At 34.0% G+C, this 22,826-nt stretch overlaps 1 protein-coding gene across 1 annotated transcript; it reads right to left on the bottom strand.

Moving 5' to 3' along the window:
- Positions 1 to 2,512: 2,512 nt before the first annotated feature.
- Positions 2,513 to 11,907, bottom strand: LOC148869000 (adenosine kinase 2). Its single transcript, XM_088972347.1, has 12 exons — positions 11,625 to 11,907; positions 9,682 to 9,735; positions 7,115 to 7,161; positions 6,974 to 7,005; positions 6,786 to 6,887; positions 6,612 to 6,679; positions 4,082 to 4,158; positions 3,889 to 3,986; positions 3,749 to 3,819; positions 3,605 to 3,671; positions 3,337 to 3,520; positions 2,513 to 3,001 (listed from the first exon to the last, which is right to left on the bottom strand). Exons 1-12 carry the CDS (start codon positions 11,705 to 11,707, stop codon positions 2,859 to 2,861), a joined length of 1,026 nt encoding a protein of 341 aa, XP_088828473.1. The 5' UTR covers positions 11,708 to 11,907; the 3' UTR covers positions 2,513 to 2,858.
- Between the last annotated feature and the right edge of the window lie 10,919 nt (positions 11,908 to 22,826).

Genomic DNA, 22,826 nt, shown 5'->3' with positions numbered 1-22,826 from the left:
AATCCTGACCGGGTGATAGATCGACTAGCCAAGTCAACGGTGGGTTGAAAACATTGGCAAGGATGTCAATGGATTAGATTAAGGGTAAACTCGGCTTGACCCTACCCTACGGGGTCAAGGTAGGGCCAGGTTTGATTAGGGCTATAAATGGATCACCTATTGGCATGTCAAAATTAAATTCATTTGTATTTTCTAATCGAATCTTATTGGATTTGAATCAATTCGAATTACAATTTGATATTGAATAGTATTAGTAAATTAAACTAAAAATGATTAAAATATTATTAATAAAATCAACTAAAATTGACTTTAATATTGCATTTCTTTAACAAAATGAATCGAAAATAATTTTTATAAAACATAAGCATATAATAATTTGATAAAAATACTAACATTTAAACCATGCAACTTTACCCATGCATGCAATATAAATTGTAAGTATATATATATATATATATATATATATATATATATATATATATATATATATATATATATTCAAAAATCAAATTAAATCGGATATTATTAGATTGAATAGGGTGGATCCATATTCAATCCAATTACAATCGGATTAAATTCAAATTCAGATAATCGGGTACTATTTGCAGCCCTAGGTTTTATTCAGTTTAGGGCTTGCTTCTTTAACCTGAGTTGGGTTCAGGTCAAATTTGGACTTGGCTGACTTGGGTTCAGGTCCTTTATTTTGTTTTCTATTTTATGTGTATGTGACACTTCAGAACCTATAAACCAAGTTCCAACATAAAGTAATGGCTTTCAGATTTTTTAAAATGTATTGTAAAAATACAATTGGAAATATTTTAGGTTGAGCAAGTTCTAAAATGGGACTGGGTGATAGTTTGATGATCTAGGTCAATGACATATTGAAAACATTGCTCAAGAATCTAATTCTTTCAAAGTTAAATCCATGGTTGTAAAACTGTCGGTGACCCAAACAATCAGATTGTTTGGCCCTTTATTTTGAAAAAAAAAAAAAATGTTGAAATGATCAAAGAACAGTTAACCATTGAACCATTAAACCCTTCAACCCAAACAGTCGTTTGCGCGTTAAAGTTTGATTTTCCTTTTCAGGTTCTTCCTCACTTTTCTTTTCCAGGCTCAATTTTCAGCCATTTCTTCTTGTTTTTCCTTTAAAAAAATGATGATTCCCACCACTCTATCTTGAGACCGATCACGTTCTGTGAACCCGTGGGTTTATGGGATGCGTGAATCCGCCAATCAAAGATGGTCACGTCGTCGGGGCGAGTAAAAGGTAACGTCAACGAAACTTTGGCCATCAAGACAAAAAGACAGAAAAACCAAAGTTCCCTCCCTCCATTTTTTTCATTCTCCTCCACCGAACTTAGCACAGTAGCATCCACCGGCATCCTCACTCCACACTGGTGTCCGTAAACGCGGAAGCCACCGGTGGTGAGGGATATCACAGTTCGAAGAACCGTAGCTCACACCGGCCCCTATTTCACTGAATGAAGAAGGACGAGGGGCTGAGAACGGGCATTGGATGCCGAACGCCGGACGATATTCCTTTCGCCGTCAGTGGCTTTCGTGTTTACGAACGCCGGTATGGAGTGAGGACGCCGGTGAATGCTGCTGTGCTAGAATCGGCGGAGGAGAATGAAAAAAAAAAAATTGGAGGGAGGGAGTTCGAAATGAGGACAGACCCTTTTTTTTGTCTTTTTGTGTTGACGGCTAAAGTCTGTTAATGTTACCCTTTACTCGCCCCGATGACGTGGCCGTTTTTGGTTCGAGCGTTCACGCATCCCATAAATACACGGGTATCTCACCGCTTGTTTATTTTTTATTTTTATTATTGTTAGTTTTGTATCAATTATCAAACGCCTCCACCAATGGTTTTTGTGACAAGCCAGTATGATTAATACGTTTTCTCATTTTATTCATATAAAAAGTATAAATTGATTAAAACCCCATCGCAGGATTGTTGAGTTTATCTTTACATTAACAAAAGCCCGTTTTGAACCAAGCGTTATTTGCCAATAAGTGCATTTTTCTTTAGAAAAAGGTACCTTACCAAGCAGATTTTAAATGCTTTTTTAGAAGCACTTCTAAAAAAATCCCACTAGGACGTACGTTTTGAGGGAATCCAGCATAGTAAAGGGAGTTAAGTGATTGACCCCCCAAACTGGGGGCATGTGTGAGTTTACTAACATAAATGTTATAAAGCCAATAATACAAGACAGATACCATGCTCATATCATATCGAGTGTCAAGCCATCTTTTGTGGTTTAGTTTGGAGTGGTTGGAAGTTACAGATCATAGTTTGTGGCTTTATAACTTCCTGTCAGTTTTCATTTAGTTGAAAACTGTTTTTGTCAATTTGCTCGCCATTGCTTTGGTTGCAGAAATTCTTACAATTCTTACAATTCCCTTTGTTTTGTTCTTCTTGTATCAATCACTTGAACGAATGAAACATGATTGAAACCTTCAAAAAAATAAAAAAGAACAGAAAAGAAAAGATAGGGGTGGTAAAATAAAATTTAGTTTAACATTCCACGCGTGCCATGATCAATACCTTAAAGTTTAAAACAAAGTGTATCTCGTATCTCATATTGAATGGCATTAAACTTCCCAAAATGCACAAAAAGATCCATCTCTGAAAATGCCACAGGCCCAAGTGCCTCTAGTCATCACAGAAGAAAATGGCTTAAACGCCCTTCAAATATAATTATGCTCGACTCGGGAAAGTTGATCAGAAATAAAACCGGCTACTCCGTGTCACAAACAAAGATAAAGAGCGTTGCATACATGCTCTTAGAAGTCTCTCGCTAAAAATCAATTAATATATAGAAAAACATGGTAGCCAGGAAGAATTGTGAGAAGCTTTAGTTAAAATCAGGCTTCTCCGGGTAGGTGCAGCCAGACCTTTGGATGATGACATTGGCTGCATAACAACCAGCTCTCACACAATCTTCAATGGGCTTCTCTTGAACCAACTGAGACAAAAATCCACCAACAAATGCATCACCTGCCCCAAAAAATGCAATACACCATTCAGGTTTTCCTTTTTTTCTTTATATCAAGTTTTTTGTTTTGCGATGCCTAATGGAGTGATGGGTGGGGTCTAGAATCATACACCAGATAGTTAAGAGCCATAAAAATCATAAACCCTGAAAGTTGACTAGAGGTATAACCAAAGCAACAGAACCAGAGCTATTTTGATTTTTTATTGTTCAGAGAAAGGTTTGTTGAAGGCACGGAGCACCGGAAAATCATGAATTTATGATAAACAGCATGTGCTAGGAAGGGCATGTTTATTAATTTGAGCATCCAGGGTTCCTGTAGAGATAATAAAGCACATACCTGCGCCATTGGTATCAACAAGCATCTCCTTGGGTAACAATACCACTGGGAACAGTTTCACCTTTCCATCCTCGGCAACAACAACAGGATCAGCACCTTGAGTGATCACAGTAATCCTCTTGTGGGTTCCTGATGCCTTGGGCCATTGGGAGATCTTCAAAGCAATCTCCTCAACATTATCAGTCTGACCAGAAGAAACAAACCCAATCAGAAAACCATTTAAGCACAAGTGAATCCATAAAAGCCAACATCATCAACTGATCATTACCTCCCAACCATGAACCTTTGCAAAAGTTCTTGCCTCTGTCTCATTTCCAAAGATATAGTCCATATAACTGAACCAAAGAATTTTAACCCATATCAGTGCATTCTCTAGCTTGGAACCAATACTACAAATAGAGGAAAAACTTACGGTAAGGCCTTCTCCTGTGCATCCCTGAAGAATTCGCAGATGAAGGGGGCAGAGAGGTTCATTGAGAATATCTGCATGGAGCAAAAAATGAATGAAGTTGTTGATGCTGAGGTAACTGAAAACCAATTATCACTGATTACCTTGTTCTTTTCTGCTGCATGTTCAGCTACAAGTTGAATGGACTCTGGGGACACCGTAAGGAAAAACCCAGCAATGTAAAAGTATTTGGCCTTTTCAACTGTAGGAACATGGCTTTATATAAGTAAGCTCTGTTAAAAAGCATATATAAACTAAACAAAGAACAGAAACAAAATAAAACATAAGAGAAATTACCAAGGGCCCAATTTTCTGGTCTTTTCAAATGTTCAGTTTTGTAGCAATTTGCTGCTGACAAATTAGCTATAAGTGATCTGTTTGTATGTTCATGAAAATAATGTTAATAAATAGCATTTTGCAGAAAGATTTTGCTGCTGACAAATTAGCTATAAGTGATCTGTTTGTATGTTCATGAAAAGAATGTTAATAAATAGCATTTTGCAGAAAGATAAAAGGATACTTTCTTGGCATCTGTACATCAGTATGATGTATATGCACAAAAATATAACTCCTCATAATGTTAGTTGTATTTGGATGTTGCGTTATTGTGCATTACTACATATGAAACGTTGCATCAATGAGGCTTAGGTGCAAGTGTATGTTATATTTCCTTAGTTCATAAACCATCGGTGTCTCCATGAGGTAGCACTTTAAATTTCAAGGAAAACTTAAGAGGGTCTAATATTATCATGATTGCAATTTTTGCATTAATAACTGGCTTAGTCCCTGGTATGGTAGAAATTGTATTTGGAAACAAAAAGGGGCACATTTCTTAAAATACCCCTATGGTTTATGAAATTGACTAGTTCTACATATCGTCTTAAAATACTCTTAAGTTTTCTAACAATTGACTAGCTCTACCCCTGCCGTTACCGTCTGTTAATGTTCCATCACAATCTGTGCACATGTGACACCATGTGACGTATAAATTTTTTCTAAAACCCAATATCACCCTTCTGTGGTCAATTTTGCCCTCTATTATTCTTCAAACTTTCAAAATGAAACTTAACATCGTTGCATAAGCAGAATGCTAGTAGGATGCACATCAAATGGTGCATTCATGATTCACAACCATGAAATGCAAAGCTGTGAAATGCAAGTGCCCGTTGCCAAACAATAGAGAGGCATGGGTATGATCTATTTCTGCCCCTTCTTCTTCCACAAATCTCCAAACATCTGGACCCTGGAAACCTCCCTCTTCCCACTTCCAAATCCATCATTTGAATCATCTTCCAGCATTGGAGACCCCACAAATCTAGTGTACCCACCATCGCAAAGGGTATTTTATTCAGCTCCATCTCCAGACAAGAATGGATGGAGTAAAAATAAGAGGATTTAAATTGGGATTCTCTGTGGCAGTTTCAAGCTACAGCTGTAGTCGAAGAAGGCACCGACGGTGCAAGAATAGGAGGAAATGGATCTGGTTGATTTGATTGTTGGATTGGTTTCTCGGCTACTGAGGACACTGCTTTGGCCTCTAGGGTTGTGGGAAAGGAGGGAGTAACATCCACTGGAGGATCTACAGCATGTTGCGCTCAATGGAAAGTGGGCTATAAGCGAGCCCTAAACACCTTGTCTTGGTCTATTCTCAATGGATTTCCCAAATGCACTGATTGCACAGTTTTGTTTTTGTTTTGCCTGTTGATAAAGCTTCAGCGAGAGGCAGGTGCTTGGTGGATCATTGTGTGTGATTTCAGAGGCAGGTGCTCAGTGGGCTCCTATGGAGCCTTTTGTGCAGGTTCGCTCTTGCACTGATTGAAGGGGTCAAGATAACTAGAAGATTGAATGTTTCTCAAGTTATTTCTGAAAGCAATTACAGGAACCACATGCTGGCTCTTCTCAATCCCAAGATGGATGTGCTATCAGAAATCCTCTTTTTAGTAAAAGATATTCAATGTTGGCTTCAGCCTCTTTCTGCCAAGTTTGCCTTTATCCCTAGAAATTGCAACAAAGCAGCTCATGGTGTTGCTACCAGAGGCAGATAGATCCCTGGAAGATGCATTCATATCTCAGGTTCCAGATTGGGCTCAATCCGTCGTTCAAGTGGTTGGAGACTTCCAAGTTTAAGTTCTTTTACTTGTTTCTTAGCCAGGGTAGTTTCAGTTTTTGCTTGCATCTTGCTAGCATTCAAAGAAATTAGGAAGATTAAAAAAATAAAATAATCTTTTATTCAAATGTTTCATTTTGAAAATTTAAAATAGAATGATGGGTAAAATAGTCTTTTTCATCTTTCCGTTAACGGTAAGAGAATTTAGTCAATTGTCAGAAAACTTAGGGATACTTTAAGTCAATTTCCAAACAGTAGGGGTGAGTAAGTCAACGAGGCTTAGGTGCAAGTGTATGTTATATTTCCTTAGTTCATAAACCGTTGGTGTCTCCATGAGGTAGCACTTTTCATTTCAAGGAAAACTTAAGAGGGTCTAATATTATCATGGTTGCAACTTTTGCATTCATTTGGCTTCGTCCCTGGTATGGTAAAAATTGTATTTGCAAATAAATAAATAAATATATATATAAGGTACAGTTTCACCTACAATCATTTCCTTGTAAACTCATATTTATATATTAGATTAGATGTAGTATAGTACATAATTTTAGCTAATTGGAAAATCAAACCAATAAAAGCAATTAGGCAAGTGACCAAAAAAAATGTTGATGGCCTGATGCATGTACACAGCAGATATAGTGGTGAATATACAAACAACAACCTCTTAAAAACATGCAACATTAGACAAAAGAATTGTAGAGGAAGTATGATGCAACTGACCTTTCACCACCCACAACACAAACAGCACATGTGCCTGTTGGTGCAGACTCGTCCTCATAATAATGCACCTGATTGTAAGATGTGTTATCCTCAACAAGATGAAAATTTTGGCAATAAAGGCTGAATGTAAGTGATAAAAGATTAAAATAATCAATATAAAATGAAGAAATTTACATTAACACCAGAAGCCATTGAACTTTTCTTCATCTCTTCCCCAAATTTATCCTTTCCAATGGAACCCATATAACCAGTTGCACCAGGAATTTGAAGCATCCACTGCAAATGGTCCGAAAAAGATAAACTTATTGGAATAAGGAAATACCATTACAGGAATAATAAAACAAAAATAAATTCAGATATACCTGAGCCACCCTAATTGAATTTTGAGTAGCACCTAGAAGATTACAAAAAACTCATAATTATATAACGAACTCATGGTAAACAAACTAGTAATTGAACATTTTTATGTTAATAAACAGAAAAACAAATTTATCTTTTAATACCTCCAGCAATGTACTCAACATTGTACTTTTTAGACATTTCATCATACCTATGAACATTCACCCAAAGATTCTTAGCCAAATATAATGAAGCACATTTTTTTCAATATAATGCATCAAATGATCAAATCATAGAGGCAAATCCACTGAAACATATAATGTAAATGGATGATTTAGTAGGGAGCTTCCCTACATGATCTAATCTGTTTCTGCCATGGAAGGAGATGATTTAGTTCATCGAATAGAATGATTGTTGCATATCATTCTATCTGATTAAGTTTGTGAAAGTGTCAGGCCTCTCATACCATCTTTACTACTTCATACTTAATCAATATCAACAAACAGAAGATATGACTATACCATATCAACAAAAGATAATCAAACCTTGAAAATGCCAAGTTCATAATCTCAAATTTTCTTTCTTCCAACTTTTGTTCATTCCACTAATTCATAGTTGTAGACTGGTGAGCAAATTCTAACTGATATAGATACCAAGTTATCAAAAAAACACAGAATACAGGTTTGTCAAAAAGCCGGTTATGTGAAAAAGGAAGTACATTTCACTGGGAGAAAGAATCACTTTAATTAAGTCCAACATTAGCAAATCTGCCTATTTACTACCAGTCTACTCTTAGGATCTCGATTAAAATAGCTGGGCAGCTTCTTATGGGAACTGGGTGATGAAAAGAATGACCACTTGATAAAAAGGGAATAGGTGTATGTAAATCTAAGGAACAAGGTGGACTAGGAATTGGGAATATGATAAAGAGAAAACACAACTCTATAAAGATAGGCCATGGCACAGGATTATTAGAAGCAAAAATGGTTTAGCGAAAAAATGGCGAAGACGCAAAATTGGCTCCTCACACTTTGTCAAGCTCCGCTTAGAAAGCAATAATTGAGGTACTCCTTTCCTTTATTTTACTTGTTTTGATGTGGGTTGTAGGAATAAAGTGCTCTTTTGTGAGGATCTTTGGATTGGTGGCATGCCCCTTAATCTGCAATTCCCTATACTCTACTCCTTATTTAAGTACAAGTTCGATCCTATTTCAAAATTTGGTGTGACCTCTCCACTTGGAAGAAATTGGAACTTTGGGTTTAGGAGGGGCATAAATGTGATTACCATGTTCTCTTGTTATCGAAATTGGAAACCATGTTTTTGGACCAAATTAGTATTGATGATAGGATTTGGTCTCCATCCCCTAATGGTTTATTTTCTCGTGCGAACGTGTCTCATTCTTTAGCCTTCTTGTCCACTCTAATTCCTAGGTGGCGATACCAATGAAGGAATCATAGTGCAAACCTATCCCTCCTAAAGTACAAGCTTTGTGTTGGAAAATGCTCCATGGAAAGGTCAACACCTATTATATGCTGCAAGAAAGAAGGCCTAACACTTGCCTCTCTCCTCATGTATGTATTTTTTGTAAGGCTAGTGGTGAGGCCATTCCTCACTTGTTAATCTCCCATCCGTTTATGTCTTGTATTTGGGATTCTTTTTTTTTTTCTATTTTTGGTTGCAAATGGTCCCAACCAAAGGATGTGGTAAGTTTATTCAACCCCAATTTCCTGAGGCAAAAGAAAGAGAGAGAGAGAGAGAGAGAGAGAGAGAGAGAGATCATGTGGAGGACAGTAAGAGTAGCAATGGTGTGGAGGTTTGAGAAAAAAACAAAGAATATATTCAATAAAAAGAACAAATCTAACTAACTGAAACCATAAAAGTTAGAGTTGTCTATACCTATCAAAAAAAAGTTAGAGTTGCGTATACCTATCAAAAAAAAGTTAGAGTTGCAGATTGAGTAAAAACTTTGGAGGTAGTCTGAGTCTTTTCAATCAATGACATTGTTAGAACTTGGACCAATGTGGCACCAACAAGTAGGCATGTTGACAGAATGAGAATGAAATGGAATCCTCTGGTTGTGTATAATATGAAGCTGAACTTTGATGGCAACTCAATGCCTCTTTGGTAAATCTGATAAGGGAGGACATGGGGAGAGTGATTAGGAACCACCAAGAAGTGGTAGTAGCGATGTATGCAATTTCAATTGGCTTTGGAGACTCGATCAAAGCTGAAATCATGGCACTCTTACAAGGAATGAGACTAGCACCAGAGTTTGATATTAGGGACTTGGAAGTTGAAGGAAATTCAGAACTAGTCATTTACTGTACCAAGCAAGTTAAATCAGCACCTTAGAAAAATAGACATGCATTCAGGGATATGGATATCCTAGCAAAGGAAGTCAATCCTAGTTTTAATTGGGTTAGAAGTGTAAATGGAGTAGGATAAGGGGCTTGTTGAAACTTTCCAACTGCTGTACTAAGTTTTTTTATTATTAACTAATGGAATCATTTTTCTGATAAAAAAACAATACTAAAGAACAGCATCCAACATCCAATAACTGCCTTTTATGTTAGTTGTCACCCAAGAAAAGAAGGGTAATGGGTTTGAAGACCTTCTTTGATAGGAAAGGCTCAAAACAACATGAGTAAACAAATTGCCAATCCCACGTTTTAGCATATAAAATCAAATAGATTTGACAGTAGAAAACTAGAGGGGTACAGTTTCTTCTTACATTGGTAGGTGTTTGTCTTCTGCAAGAATAGCATTGTTTAACTTGACGTCATACCTGTCAAGAAGCCAACCAGATAAACCTCAAAACCATGAAGTTCAACAGTTAAGAAAACATATATTCCCCAACAACAAAAGTGCAACAATGCCAGCAAACATTGAAGATGAATTAATTCTACAACATTAAGCGATGCATACTCCAAACTATTTAATACCTGAAATAATAAGAGTTTGCAGAAAAAAATACAAAAAAAAAAAGTAGTATTCAAGTTACTAACAAATTCTGACAAGTTGGATATATTGAAAATTAATCAAACCATTAAATCATATAATTTAGAATAAAATATCTCCTAAATAGCAGGTGTATAATGTGTAAGTAGAATAAAAAGGAAATCATTACTATTCAGAAATCAGAAACTATGATATCTGGATACAGGGGCAGAGACAGAAATTTTTTGTGAGGGGGGCCAAAACCTAAAGTGGAATGGTAGAGGGGGGGGGGGGGGGGAATAAGTATGGATGGGCCCATGGAGGGGGGGCACTGCTCCCCTGGGTCCCCCCTGGCTCCGCCCCTGCCTGGATACCTGTTCAAGGATGCTGAATCATATTGGATAATTCAATTGTTAATGTAAATTCTGTATCCAATATATTATCCAGTGCCCTTGCCATATCTAGACTGGATAACATGGTTCAGATAAAAAGTAGAATAAAAGGCAAAAAAACCCCAAGTATAAATTAAGTACAAGCAGAGCAAAAAAGGAGCAGAAAATGCCTTTACTAGATAGAGAAAACAGAAGACAATAGTTTTAAGAACCCAAGTATTGCAGCCTTCCCAAAGAAAAAAAGGAATAAATACATGTATGCATATACGTATATCAAAGATTGAAGAGTGCTATAGCAGGCCCAAAAATAGTTACAATGCACAAGAAGAGTGAAAGAAAAAAATCAAATAAACAATAAGTAAAACTCACTTTTCAAACCACCAATTGCAACATTGGTGATTTGAAGGAAATCCTACCAAATCCAGGAAGAATATACTCCTCCCCAGAAGAAGAGGAAAAAAAAATCATGGATCAAAATTATGATCATAAATGCTGCATGAAAAATGAAAGATTTTACAACATCAAGTTCATTAAAAACCTATCCATCAAAAAAATGTTCATTAGGAACACGTATCAAACCACAAAGTAACAACACAAACAGGTATAATGGAATTTTAACATATAACGTGAAACTAAATCATAAGAAGCTGATCCCAGACAGAAACGAAGTAGAAACAAATTCGGCCTGGAACAACCCAGCCACAAGAAATGAAAGGACTACCAATCATAGTGGTTCCAAGTTCCAACCACATGGAAAACCATAGACTGAAGATCATATATGGATCTCTGAAATCTAGATCTTCTATGCATTTAACAATAATTACATAAGAATGCAAACAACTCATTAGCTTTCCTTGTATCAAACCATAAACGGCATCTAGGAAAGCAAGTAATACTGAAGCTTTCTAAACACGCCTAAAACGTTAAGTACCAGATAGATCAAACAAGAATATCCAGCTTGCTAGAGCTGAGATCTCGATGGACATAAACTTCCGCCGTAAATTGCCGTTAAAGTTGATCAAACTCAAAGCGTAAAATATTACAGTCTCCGACCCGGCAAAAACAAACATAATAAATGTACAAAAGTTTCTGGAATCTAAGACCAACTAAACAAGATAAAATGACATCACAGTAAATCAAATGAAGTGAGCAACAACAGGGAATCCCGTATTTCTAGTATCTACAAAATCTAACCGAATATAACATGGAATATAGGGCAGGTACTTTCATTTACACAACCATCAAAAAAAGGGATCAAATCTCAAGATCTACGCGCTAACGAGCTTAAAGGCTAAATCTGCAGAAATAGAGCTAAATCAGAGAAAGGTACAAGAAATCTTATTACTTTTTCAAGAATTCATCGTCAACAACTGCGGAGATATCAAGGAGGGGGTTTCCCATCCCCAAAAGGATTCCCTCGTACGCCATTGCAGAATAAACCCGAGCTTAGCCGAGCTTAGCAGAGGAGCAAGGAAATAAGAAAGAAGAGAGAAGGGAGAATGTCGCGCGAGCCACAAAGAAAAAGTTGGATTCCAGATCTCGTAGAGAAGCATTTCGTATTTATAGGCCGCTTCTCACCAACCCAATTACCCCAGAGTTCACATTAGCGCCTTACAGAGCGCGCCCCACATGCTCAGCGTGCATTGGAAACATCTATGTAAGGCGCCCATGCGAAATCATGAGTTTACATCAGCGCCCCACAAATACGCCTCACGGCACATCTGAACCGTATACTGATAACATCTTCCAATGACAAATACGATAGATATTCGCAATGCACGATGTACATATGAGGCACCCTGTATGAGCGCGCCCCACAACGCTCTACACAATCGTGTACTGGAAACATCTCCCGATGACGGGGCGCTAGTGAGGCGCTGATATGATCTCCAAACGGACCTCGGCGGGGAAAAGACAAAAAGTCGGAGTTGGCCCACGTTATTTTACCAAAATATCCCTATCCATGTGAGAGAATTACAATTATAGGTCCCACCAACCATTGATTGGGTGGATCCAGAGTCTGTCGAGGTCAAAATTTTTGACACGCGTCTGTTACGGGGCAAACGGGTCCCACGTAAAGTTCATCAAATGATTATTCACCATTTGATCCCCAACTTGTCTTCGCAGGAGTCGAGATTTGCTGCGGATACAAACGGTAAAAAGCCAACCCTAATAGGTAATTTAACAGTAGATCCCTACTCCGTTCCGAGTACCTTTAGATGGTTACTGAATATTCTAACTCGTAGCAGGTACGGTTCACAATTGTTGACTATTCTCTTTCAGTGATAGACTCGGGATCTCCTGCCCACGTCTACCCACAATATACTGTTCTCGTGAATTGAGAACATCTTACATCTCTCCCTGAATAGGAAGATGAGATATTCTCAATGTGTAACTGCGATGTTGTGTGGATAATCGTAGGCAGAGTTGAATGGGCAGGTGTGCAGTGTTTGGATGGAGAGGAGATCCGGACTCCCAGTGATATCATAGACATAGATAGGTGTGAGTGGGACCAACAATGGTAGGTATCAATCAACTTTACCACGCCACGTGTCAAATAATTGTTGCCCAACTCCCGGTACCTAGGACGAGTTACTGGAGTCGGTGGCGTATTTAATTTTCTTTTTCTAGGCTATAGTTCTTCACTATTGATATCTTTTTTTTTTCAAGTACCAACTCACTATTTGGTTTTTAGAGAGAGGTACCAACCGACCACCAACTCACTATTGGGCATTCACATTTAATGCAGTTAAAATAAAAGGCTTTTAAAAAACAAAATAAAGACTTTTCTTCGCTTAGGATTACCAGTAGGGGTCTGCTACCGATAAAACTTCCAATACTATTCGTCGCACGTTGGAAACGTTTATCATTCTTGGGATCCGTTACCAATAAAATTTGGGAAAAGTACGGATAAATTCATTTCAGAATTTTGAAATTCACGTCAGTCCATACAGAATCCAAAATGACATTCAAATTCAACTTTTTCGATTTTAGACAGATTTCCACGCCAACTCAGATTTCTCTTATTTTTTTAATTTTTCCCTCCTCTTTTGTTGTCTCTCCCGCTTTCATTTCTCTTGTTCCTGCAACTTTCTATCTCCCAAACGTAGAATTTCTCTTTCGCTTTCACTCTCCCGCTCTTCCTCTACTGTAACCGCTTTTGTTTCTACCATTTCCCTCACCCGCTTCGACAATACGGGAGGAGGCAGAGATGTCTGTTTCATTAGTGGACGTCCAACCATTATAGATAAATGAAGAAACGATTCAAACATAATATTATACGTATAGTTCATCGATCGTCTGAGCTTCAACAGGAGGGGAACTGTCGTCGTGACAGATTCCATTTTATTTCTTATGAGTTTGGATCCTCCCGAGCCCGTTGCCAGCAGCTGCAACGTTCTTGAAGCTGAATTCTTCGTTCCCGTTTCTGGTTCCGTTCGCCGCCATCTCCTCTCAGCAACCTTATTGTTGGTTGATCAACAATTATAAAATCTCAGATACTCGAACAAGCGAAGAACGTCCTCAAAGAATATATACATAGGAAGATTCAAATAGAGCATCACAAAAGTACAGAAAAAAAAAAGTAAAGACAAATGACTTAAAAAATCTGAGAAAATTCGGATTTTTTAAAAGCTAATATAATTTAGAGATAAGTTTTTTATGTAATTTTTTGTTTCATATGCAACACAGCACTATCCAGTACTTGTCAGACATTGTAGAATAGTTGTGTATGGAATTCTCGCATATGAGCATTGAAGTTTTAAAGGTTTGGGCCATATACAAGAATGTAGATAATTTACTCATATTAATTTCTCTGTGAAAATGTTCTCGATCGATGGAATTGTTATTTCTGTCGGAGGTTTCTGAGTTCGTAGAATTCTTCTTTAAGTTCAAGGCAAATAAAATTTAAAACAATAAAACCACCAAAAACCAGAGGAACAAATCCAGAGGCTTTACAGTGCAACATGTTGAAATTGAGACAGATGATTATGCCCCCAAAGATACAGGGGGTGATTCACAGAGCTCATCAAACATAAAAGAAAGCAATAGGAATAGGATCAACAGGGAGGGAGCTCAACAGAAAGGCTGAAACTGGAAGCTGGAAACAAGAAAGAAGGACAAAATGAAACCCTAAAACAGATGAAAAACGAAAGGGGAAATGGAGGTGTTCACCATCCAATTTCAGTAGAGGGAAGGCTTCGAATAAAGCGAACAGGAAGGGTGCAAAAATAGAGTAGTGAGCACTCCCTTTTAAAGCCATCTACTAACCCAAGTTTAAACCAACTCCAACCCAATGCTCCGAAACCATTCCAACCATGGTTAAATCCTAACACATTTGGGATTGAGCCCAAGGATCAAAACGGTTAGATACACGTATAATATTATGTTTGAATTGTTTCTTCATTTATCTATAATGGTTCGACGTCCACCTAAAAGGGTAATGAGACAAACATCTGTCTCCTTCCGTATCGTCGAAGCGGGTGAGAGAGAAACGGTAGAAACAGAAGTGGTTACAGTAAAGGGAGAGCGGGAGAGAGAAAGTGAAAGAGGAGTTCTGAGTTAGGAAGGAAGAAAGTTGCAGGAATAGGAGAATTGAGAGTGGTAGAGACAACGAAAGAGGAGGAAGAGCGGGAGAGAGATTTAAACAATGGGCCCCATTAGAGTCATTTTATTCTATTCACAGGTTAATTAGTAACTTTGAAATTACAAAAAATAAGAGAAATCCGAGTTGGCGTGGTAATCTGTGTTAAGATTGAAAAAATTAAATTTGAATGTCATTTTAGGTTCTGTATAGACTGGCCTGGATTTCGGAAATCTGAAATGGGTTTATCCGTACTTTTCCCATAAAACCTCCTCCTAAGGTGTTAATAATCGATTGGTACTGTTTAAAGCAAACTGATTGGATGGATCAACAAGATATGTTGAATTGGACTAATCCAAATTTAGCACAGTTCCGTAGGTGTTTCTTAAAAAACGATGCCACGTTTGTAACGTTTGTATCAGTTAGGCGTTGGTGTTTATTGAAGGTTGAACCACTATTTGATTCACCAATTTATTGAAAAAAACGATAAGAAACTAAAACCCATAGATTTGTGTGCCCAGAGCCATTGGGGAAAGCAACAAATTCTCGCTTCCCTCAACGGCATGGCATTTCTCAAAACCCACTGTTGATGTGGATGCCAGCGTGGTGGTTCAAGTAGGTTGATTCCATGCATGGCAAACCACGAGAAGATAACCTTTTTTCACCCTAATGCGTCTAAATAAGAAAGTTTACCCTAAGAATTACCGCCATAGTTTTGTCTGAAAATAATTGCTGTCGTTGTTCACGACTTTTATGTTCTTTGTCGTCGGTAAGACCACCTTCTAATATTTTCGTTGTCATGCCGATATTGACATTTTTTTTAGATCTATTACCTTCCTGCAAGTCTCCCCTGTGAACGGTACGAGTGCTCACAGTTTCGTTAATCGAACCATGGCCATTTTTTTGAATCGAACCGGTATTATCGGTTTTTGGAAAACTGATAATCATAATCACATTGAAATCGGTCAGTTAACCATCAGTTTGATTTGTCAGTTTTTGTAGTTTTTTTATTTTTGTAATATATATTATAAATATATAATATTATATTTTAAATAATAAATAATAGATAATATATTATGTAATGCATATTTATTAATATTATATTTATACCAGCTAGTTCGGTTAATCACCGGTTTTCTTTATTGATTAACCGAAACCGAACTGACCGGTTTGATTAACCAATTTTTTCAGTTCAGTTTCGATCGGTTAATCACCGGTTTTTTTTTTTATCTTTGAAGAAAATCTTAGCTTTTTTTTAGAGAGCTGATGTGAAAATGTTGTTTAGAAATACTTCCTTTCTCTTATGCAACAGTAAAAACACTCCTCTACAAATTCTTAAGTAGATTATAATCCCTAAAATGGAGGTGAGCGAGTGGGATGTCCAATTGTCAGTCGCATTATATTTTATCAAACAAAATTTCAAGGCCTAACCATTTAATTTGTTCATTATTCAACTATTTCTCTTTCGCATCTAAGCTTCTTTTATTTATTTAATCCTCTTCATGGGAGTGCAACTTCCTAGTTCCTATCATCTACACCCCTCTTGTTTCTTTGACACCAATTCCTTGAGGGAAGCCATGGTCATGGCCTGTTCTCACGTTTGGTATATTGGGTTATGCTCTGTTATTCTCCTCCTCCATGGAGGAGCTGAAGCATCTCAACCACTCCTTATGCATTTTCAATTTGTTCAATCCACTTCAGCAGTTATATTAGGAAGCCAACTATGCATCAAGATGTACACTTTAGGCTGAGTTTGGAAGGAGTATAAATGCAAATATGTAGAGTGCAAAACCTTATATTTTGTATGTATTTACATTGTACATACATTTTTTGTACTCTTTCCAAACTGACCCTTAAATAGATTTAGCCAAAATATCCCTTGAAAAGCTTAACAATCGAACATAAACATCTTCAAAACGAACAAACCTATGTATCACTTTTCATAGAAGCTCTGAGTTTTTTTTTTTTTTTTTTTTTTTTTTTGTGTTTTGGGGGGGGGGGGGGGGTAGGATTACTGTAATAGAGGAAAATATGTGTTGTCATGGTGTATCACATATGAGGGTAACTTTAATTAGAAAAATGTATGGGCAATTTTTATTTGAGTGCAACAAATAAAGGCCATCCACACATGCATCCCATATACCAGTTATTTTATCGTTGGATGTAATTTTCAAGCAAAATCAAGTGTTGGATCTCAAAATATGCAAGTAAATGTAATTTGGACCATTGGATCAATTCAATGGTACCCAAATATCAAGGAAAGGTGCCACATTGAATCTTCCATATGGCCATTTCTTGAAACACCCTTCCAAACAACAAAAGATGAGGCATTGTTTATCTTTGTTGAGGTGAAAAGTGCCTTTATGGGTTGTTTCTTGAAATGCCTATGAAATGTCCAACCAAACAATAAAAGCGAAAAATGTTTAAAGTAGCATTTATCAAATAAACATTTATATGATAAGCACCCCCCTCAAGAAACTGTCATGGAACCAAATATATACTTAATGATCCAAAGTATTTATTGGATTAGTTTGGAAATGGTCCATCCATAATGAATTTATATTGGATTATCTTGGATTGAGCCAATATCTGGTCCATTGATAGAAGATACGAATATAGGTATCAATGAACTAGGTTTGGGTTGGAATTAATATAAATTAAAACAGATTTGAACAAATTGGATGTCCTAACATTGAATTTGATTGGTCCAAAAGATTCATATGATTGGATTGGACATGGTCCATTTGTAATTGACTCACTTTGGATTGGGTCGAATTGGACCAAATCCAGTCCAATTGACACCCATACACCTAGGTGGGTTCTAGGGTATAGGAGTTTACCCTATCCCAACCAACTTAGAGGATTGGCCTTAGTGGAATCAGCCTTGTAACGAAATGTCTTAAAATAATTCCTAATATAATTTGAAGATGATGATTAATCCTAAGCACTTGTGGTTGCAAAAACCATAGTCCCACTTAACCATTCATACATTTAAGTGAACTAGTAATTAAGCACATGTGTTGCACGTGAGATTTTTATTTTTCATATTAATTATTTGAAATTTTAGGCATATCATAGTTGATTCTAGTACCTTACCCACATCTACCCACAACACACTGCCCCTATGCACTAGGAACATATCTTGCATGATACTATGTAGGAGTATGAGATGCTCTCCATGTGTAGCTGCAATGTTATATGTGTAGACATGGGTAGAGTTCTTGTGGGTAGGAGATCTGGACTCATCATAGTTAATATAGAAAACAAAAATTAACAGAAGTAACAACATGATTAAAAATAACAATTATTATTATTATTATATTTTTATCCAATTAATGTCATAAATAAAAAATATTTTTTATTTTAACAATTATTTTTATTTAATATGATGAGTATATAACATTAGAAATGTTCCTAAATGTTTTTGGCACAATTCTCTACTTTATCGTTTTATGTTAAATTTTTTTAAAATATTTATTATTCAATTATGACATCATGAGTTTTTTTGAAAGGTTTGATCATTTACTCACCATCTAGATAAGAAAAAGTTTTGCTTTCGGATCAGTTTTAAGTTATATATATATATATTATTTAACTATTACATCATCGATTTTTCCATTTGACCCAAACCACTAACCCACCACCCAAAAAGAAAAATGTTTGATTTGTATGGTAACATTAAATTTTATATTACATTTTCATCAATGATAAAATTATTTCTTATGTATAATACTTATTATATTTGTTCAATAATTTAAATGTGCCCCAAATTTTTTATGCTTTTTACTTTTCATGGTTCTTTATTTTAACAAATTTTATTGTCTTACAATGACATCATTTCATTTATGGGTAGGTTTTAAATTTAGCATTCCATTTTCTCCATTAATAAAGATACTTATTACATTCTATATTTATTTTTGTTTTATATAATAAATATGCAATATTAGAGATAATGCCTATTTTTTTTGTATTATATATTTTATTTATTTTACTTTTTATTATTTAATTATGGCATTGTTCATTAACCCATTTAACCCCGAATGGTTGAATTGCTTACCCATCACTGGAAGGGAAGGAAATGGTTTTGTTTTCAAATTACTTGTTAAAATGTCTATTTTTATACTATTAATATTAATGTTGTGGATTTAATTAATAGAATTTAATGATGAGATAAATATATCTTAAAAATAGGATTTAATGAGAGAATATACCTTAGATATGAGACTTAATGAGAGAGAGTAGGAAAATAATTTTATTTTCAATTGGTTCTAAAGTTTACATTCAATTCCCATTATTAATAAAAATACTTCTTATTTATCATACTTATTATTATTTAATATGTCTAATATATGATGTTAAAAATATTTTATTTTTTAAATTTCTATATATTTCTATGTTTATCTATTTTTTAATTTTATTATTTAATTGTGGCAACATGGATAGGCCCATTTGACCCAAAATGGTTTAATTTCTTACCTCCACCTAGATGAAAAAACTATTTTTATGTAGATTTTAAAAGTATAATTTTTTATGTTATTAAAATTATTAATTTATTATGTATGGATTTAATTAATAAAATTTAATAATGAGAAAAAATGCCATAAATATATGATTGAATGAAGGTGAATGCAACTTAATATCTTAAATATTGGATTTAATGAAAGGGAATTGAATGTCTTAAAATGACCTCTTTTCAATTCATTTATTATCAATAACCAAATACCCTATTTGCCTTCATTTTTGTCAATAAATTTAAATATATAAGGGTAGATTTTGTCCTCAAAAAATTCTAAAAATATTCTTGAGGCTATTCATGCTTTTTAAAGTAGTATAGATTAATAATTTTTATTTGATTTAATATTTGAATATATATATAATAAGTAATGTATAAAGTAAAATTTAAATTATAATGATAAGTTTTGAACTATATCATCATCATCATCATCATCATCATCATCATTATTATAATTGTGATTTCTAATCAATTATATATAGTAGGTACCATGTCAATGATACAATTTGTGATTATGTCATTAAAAAACATAACTTACCTTATAGTATTATGTTAAAGTCACATACATTAACACACACACACACACACACACACGCACACACACACCTATATATCTATACTACTTATAAAAGTGCGAATGAGGGGTATTGACTTCTATTATTTTTATTTACTGAAATACTCCTCATCTTGAATTTATTTCATCTCCATTAAAAAGACAGGAAAATGTAATTAAAAGAATATCATTAAGTATATTTAATTACCTCTCATTAAGTCTCACATTTAAGTCATTGCATAAATCACATTCTCTCTCATTGAATCCAACATTTATACTTTTGTTTATCATCATTAAATTTCACTAATAAATCCATACACAATAATTATTAATAGAATAAAATTTTATATTTTAAAATAAACATAAAAATTAAATCATATTTTTCATCTAGGTGGTGGGTAAATAGTTCAACCATTTGGGTCAAATGGATAATTTCATGTCATAAATAAATAGATCAAATTTAGAAATATAAAAAATACTTTTGTTTATCATCATAAAATTTCACTAATAAATCCATACACAATAATTATTAATATAATGAAATTATATATTTTTAAAATAAACCTAGAAATGAAATCATATTTTTCATCTAAGTCGTAGGTAAATACTTAAACCATTTAGGTCAAGTGGATAATTTCATGATGTCATAAATGAATAATATAAATTTAGAAATATAAAAAATATAAATAATATAGAAAAAATAAATAAATTATGAAAAAATTGGACACGTTTCTATTATTATATATTTGTCATATTAAAAAACAACTATGATAAAATAGACATAATTTTATTAATGATGGACATTAAATATACAACTTAGAACCAAAAGTAAATTAAACCATCTTCATATCTAGGGGGTGGGTTAGTGGTTCAACCTTTCAGGTCAAATAGGTAAACTCATGATGTATAATTAAAAATAAATTTTTTAAAATAGAATAGTACAAAAATAATATAGAACAATATTGGGCACATATATAATATTATATACTAATAGTATAAACAAAAATAAGTATGATAAAATGATTATTTTATCAATGATATAAATGAAATGCAAAAATTAAAACCAGTTTGAAAATGATACTATTTCCATATCTAGATGGTAGGTAGGTCAATGATATAACATTCCGTGTCAAATGGATAAATCTATGATGTCATAATTAAGTAACGAATATTAAATGCACACACACACACACACACACACACACACACACACACACAACACACACACATATATATATATATATATATATATATATATATATATATATATTATATATATATATATATATATATATATAAAGAAAAATATAAAATAAAGTATTTTGATACAATTTTATTGTTATATATTCACCATATTAAACAAATATAAATGTGAAAATAAGAATTACTTTTATCAATGATGGAAAATGGAATACATGATTTTCCATCCAAGTGGTGGGTAAGTGGTTAAACTATCCATGTCAAATGGGTGTTATTATTAAATAATAAAATACATAAAGTTATAGAAAATGTAGGAATTTGTTGATAATTTTGGATACATTCTATAATATTATATATTCATTATATAAAAAGTGTGATTAATGAGAATTATTTTCGTTAATGATAGAAATGTTATAAAAATTATAATAAAAAATAAATAGCATTAATGTTTAACACATGACCCGACTAACCATGTCAAATGGTTTAATAATTTAATTAGCTAGGCCATCGTAAGCAAGTGCTTTGGTAGGGATGCAAACAAATCAGATCATATTTGAATTAGGGTATATTCAAATAAGATATGATCCAAAGGTTCGATCAGATCTCATAATTATTGATTTGAATCCGAAACTGATCAAGATTTTGGATATTCAAATATAATATGGTCCAATTTATTTTTTTAAAAAGTAATAAATTATTAAAAGAAAAAATATATAATAGTTGAAATAAAAAAAAAACAAAAAATATAAGTATTTTTTCAACTATTTCCATCGTATAAAAAGTTTACAAAAATGCAATATAAATAACATATTATATATATATATATATATATATATATATATATATTATATATAATTGATTTGAACATAGTATTAAAAATCAATACTCAAACAATATTTGGAATTGCATTTCCTCTTGGTAAATAAGTAATTTTTATTATCTCATAAATTAAATAATAGAAATATAAATATATATTTTTTTATAAATTTTATAGAAAATTTTGAATATGCATTAATTTTATATATTATTCATATTAAACAAAAATATGTTTAAAAAATAAGAATTATTGTTATTAAAGATGGAAATGGCTAAAATACAAAGAAAAAAATGAATTAATGTTTTAATTATAGTCCATTTTCTTGGTTAAATAGGTTAATGGTTCAACCAAAAAGATCATTTGGTTGTTGAGTAGCTATTGTCACCACCATCATTTGATATTGCCACGTGCAACGTGCATACACTTTTACTAGTATATATATATATATATAATGTTATGGATTTTTTTATGATAAATATTCAACTTTTTTTTGTAAAAAAAAACAAATTCCAAGGTGTTGAAACTACCAAGGCCTCTACAAGGTAGATTTTGTTTCAAAAAACCTAGAATTGACCCATAGGGTAAGTTACGAGTTCTACATTGGAATCAAATTGAAACAACCCATGTTCACCCATATTAAGTGGAACTTAAGGTGATAAAGTGACACATATGCCAATACAATGAGGTTGTGTGGTTACAATTCATTCTCATAGCATAAAGTCTATAGTATTTTTCACGTACTAGGATTTCTCTAAAATAACTATTATTTCTTCATTTTACTACACATTAACTATGGGTATAAAATGTATTTTGTTGGACTGCTTCTTAGACATAAATTACTATACCATTTTTATTGTTCAATGCATTTCAAACTGATGTAGG

This window comes from Nelumbo lutea, chromosome 2, assembly GCF_056320005.1.
Source record: "Nelumbo lutea isolate HS-2025 chromosome 2, American lotus-T2T, whole genome shotgun sequence".
NCBI classification, from domain to species: Eukaryota; Viridiplantae; Streptophyta; class Magnoliopsida; order Proteales; family Nelumbonaceae; genus Nelumbo; species Nelumbo lutea.
Note: the sequence above shows the minus strand (reverse complement) of the source record. Positions and strands in the feature narration are given on the sequence as shown.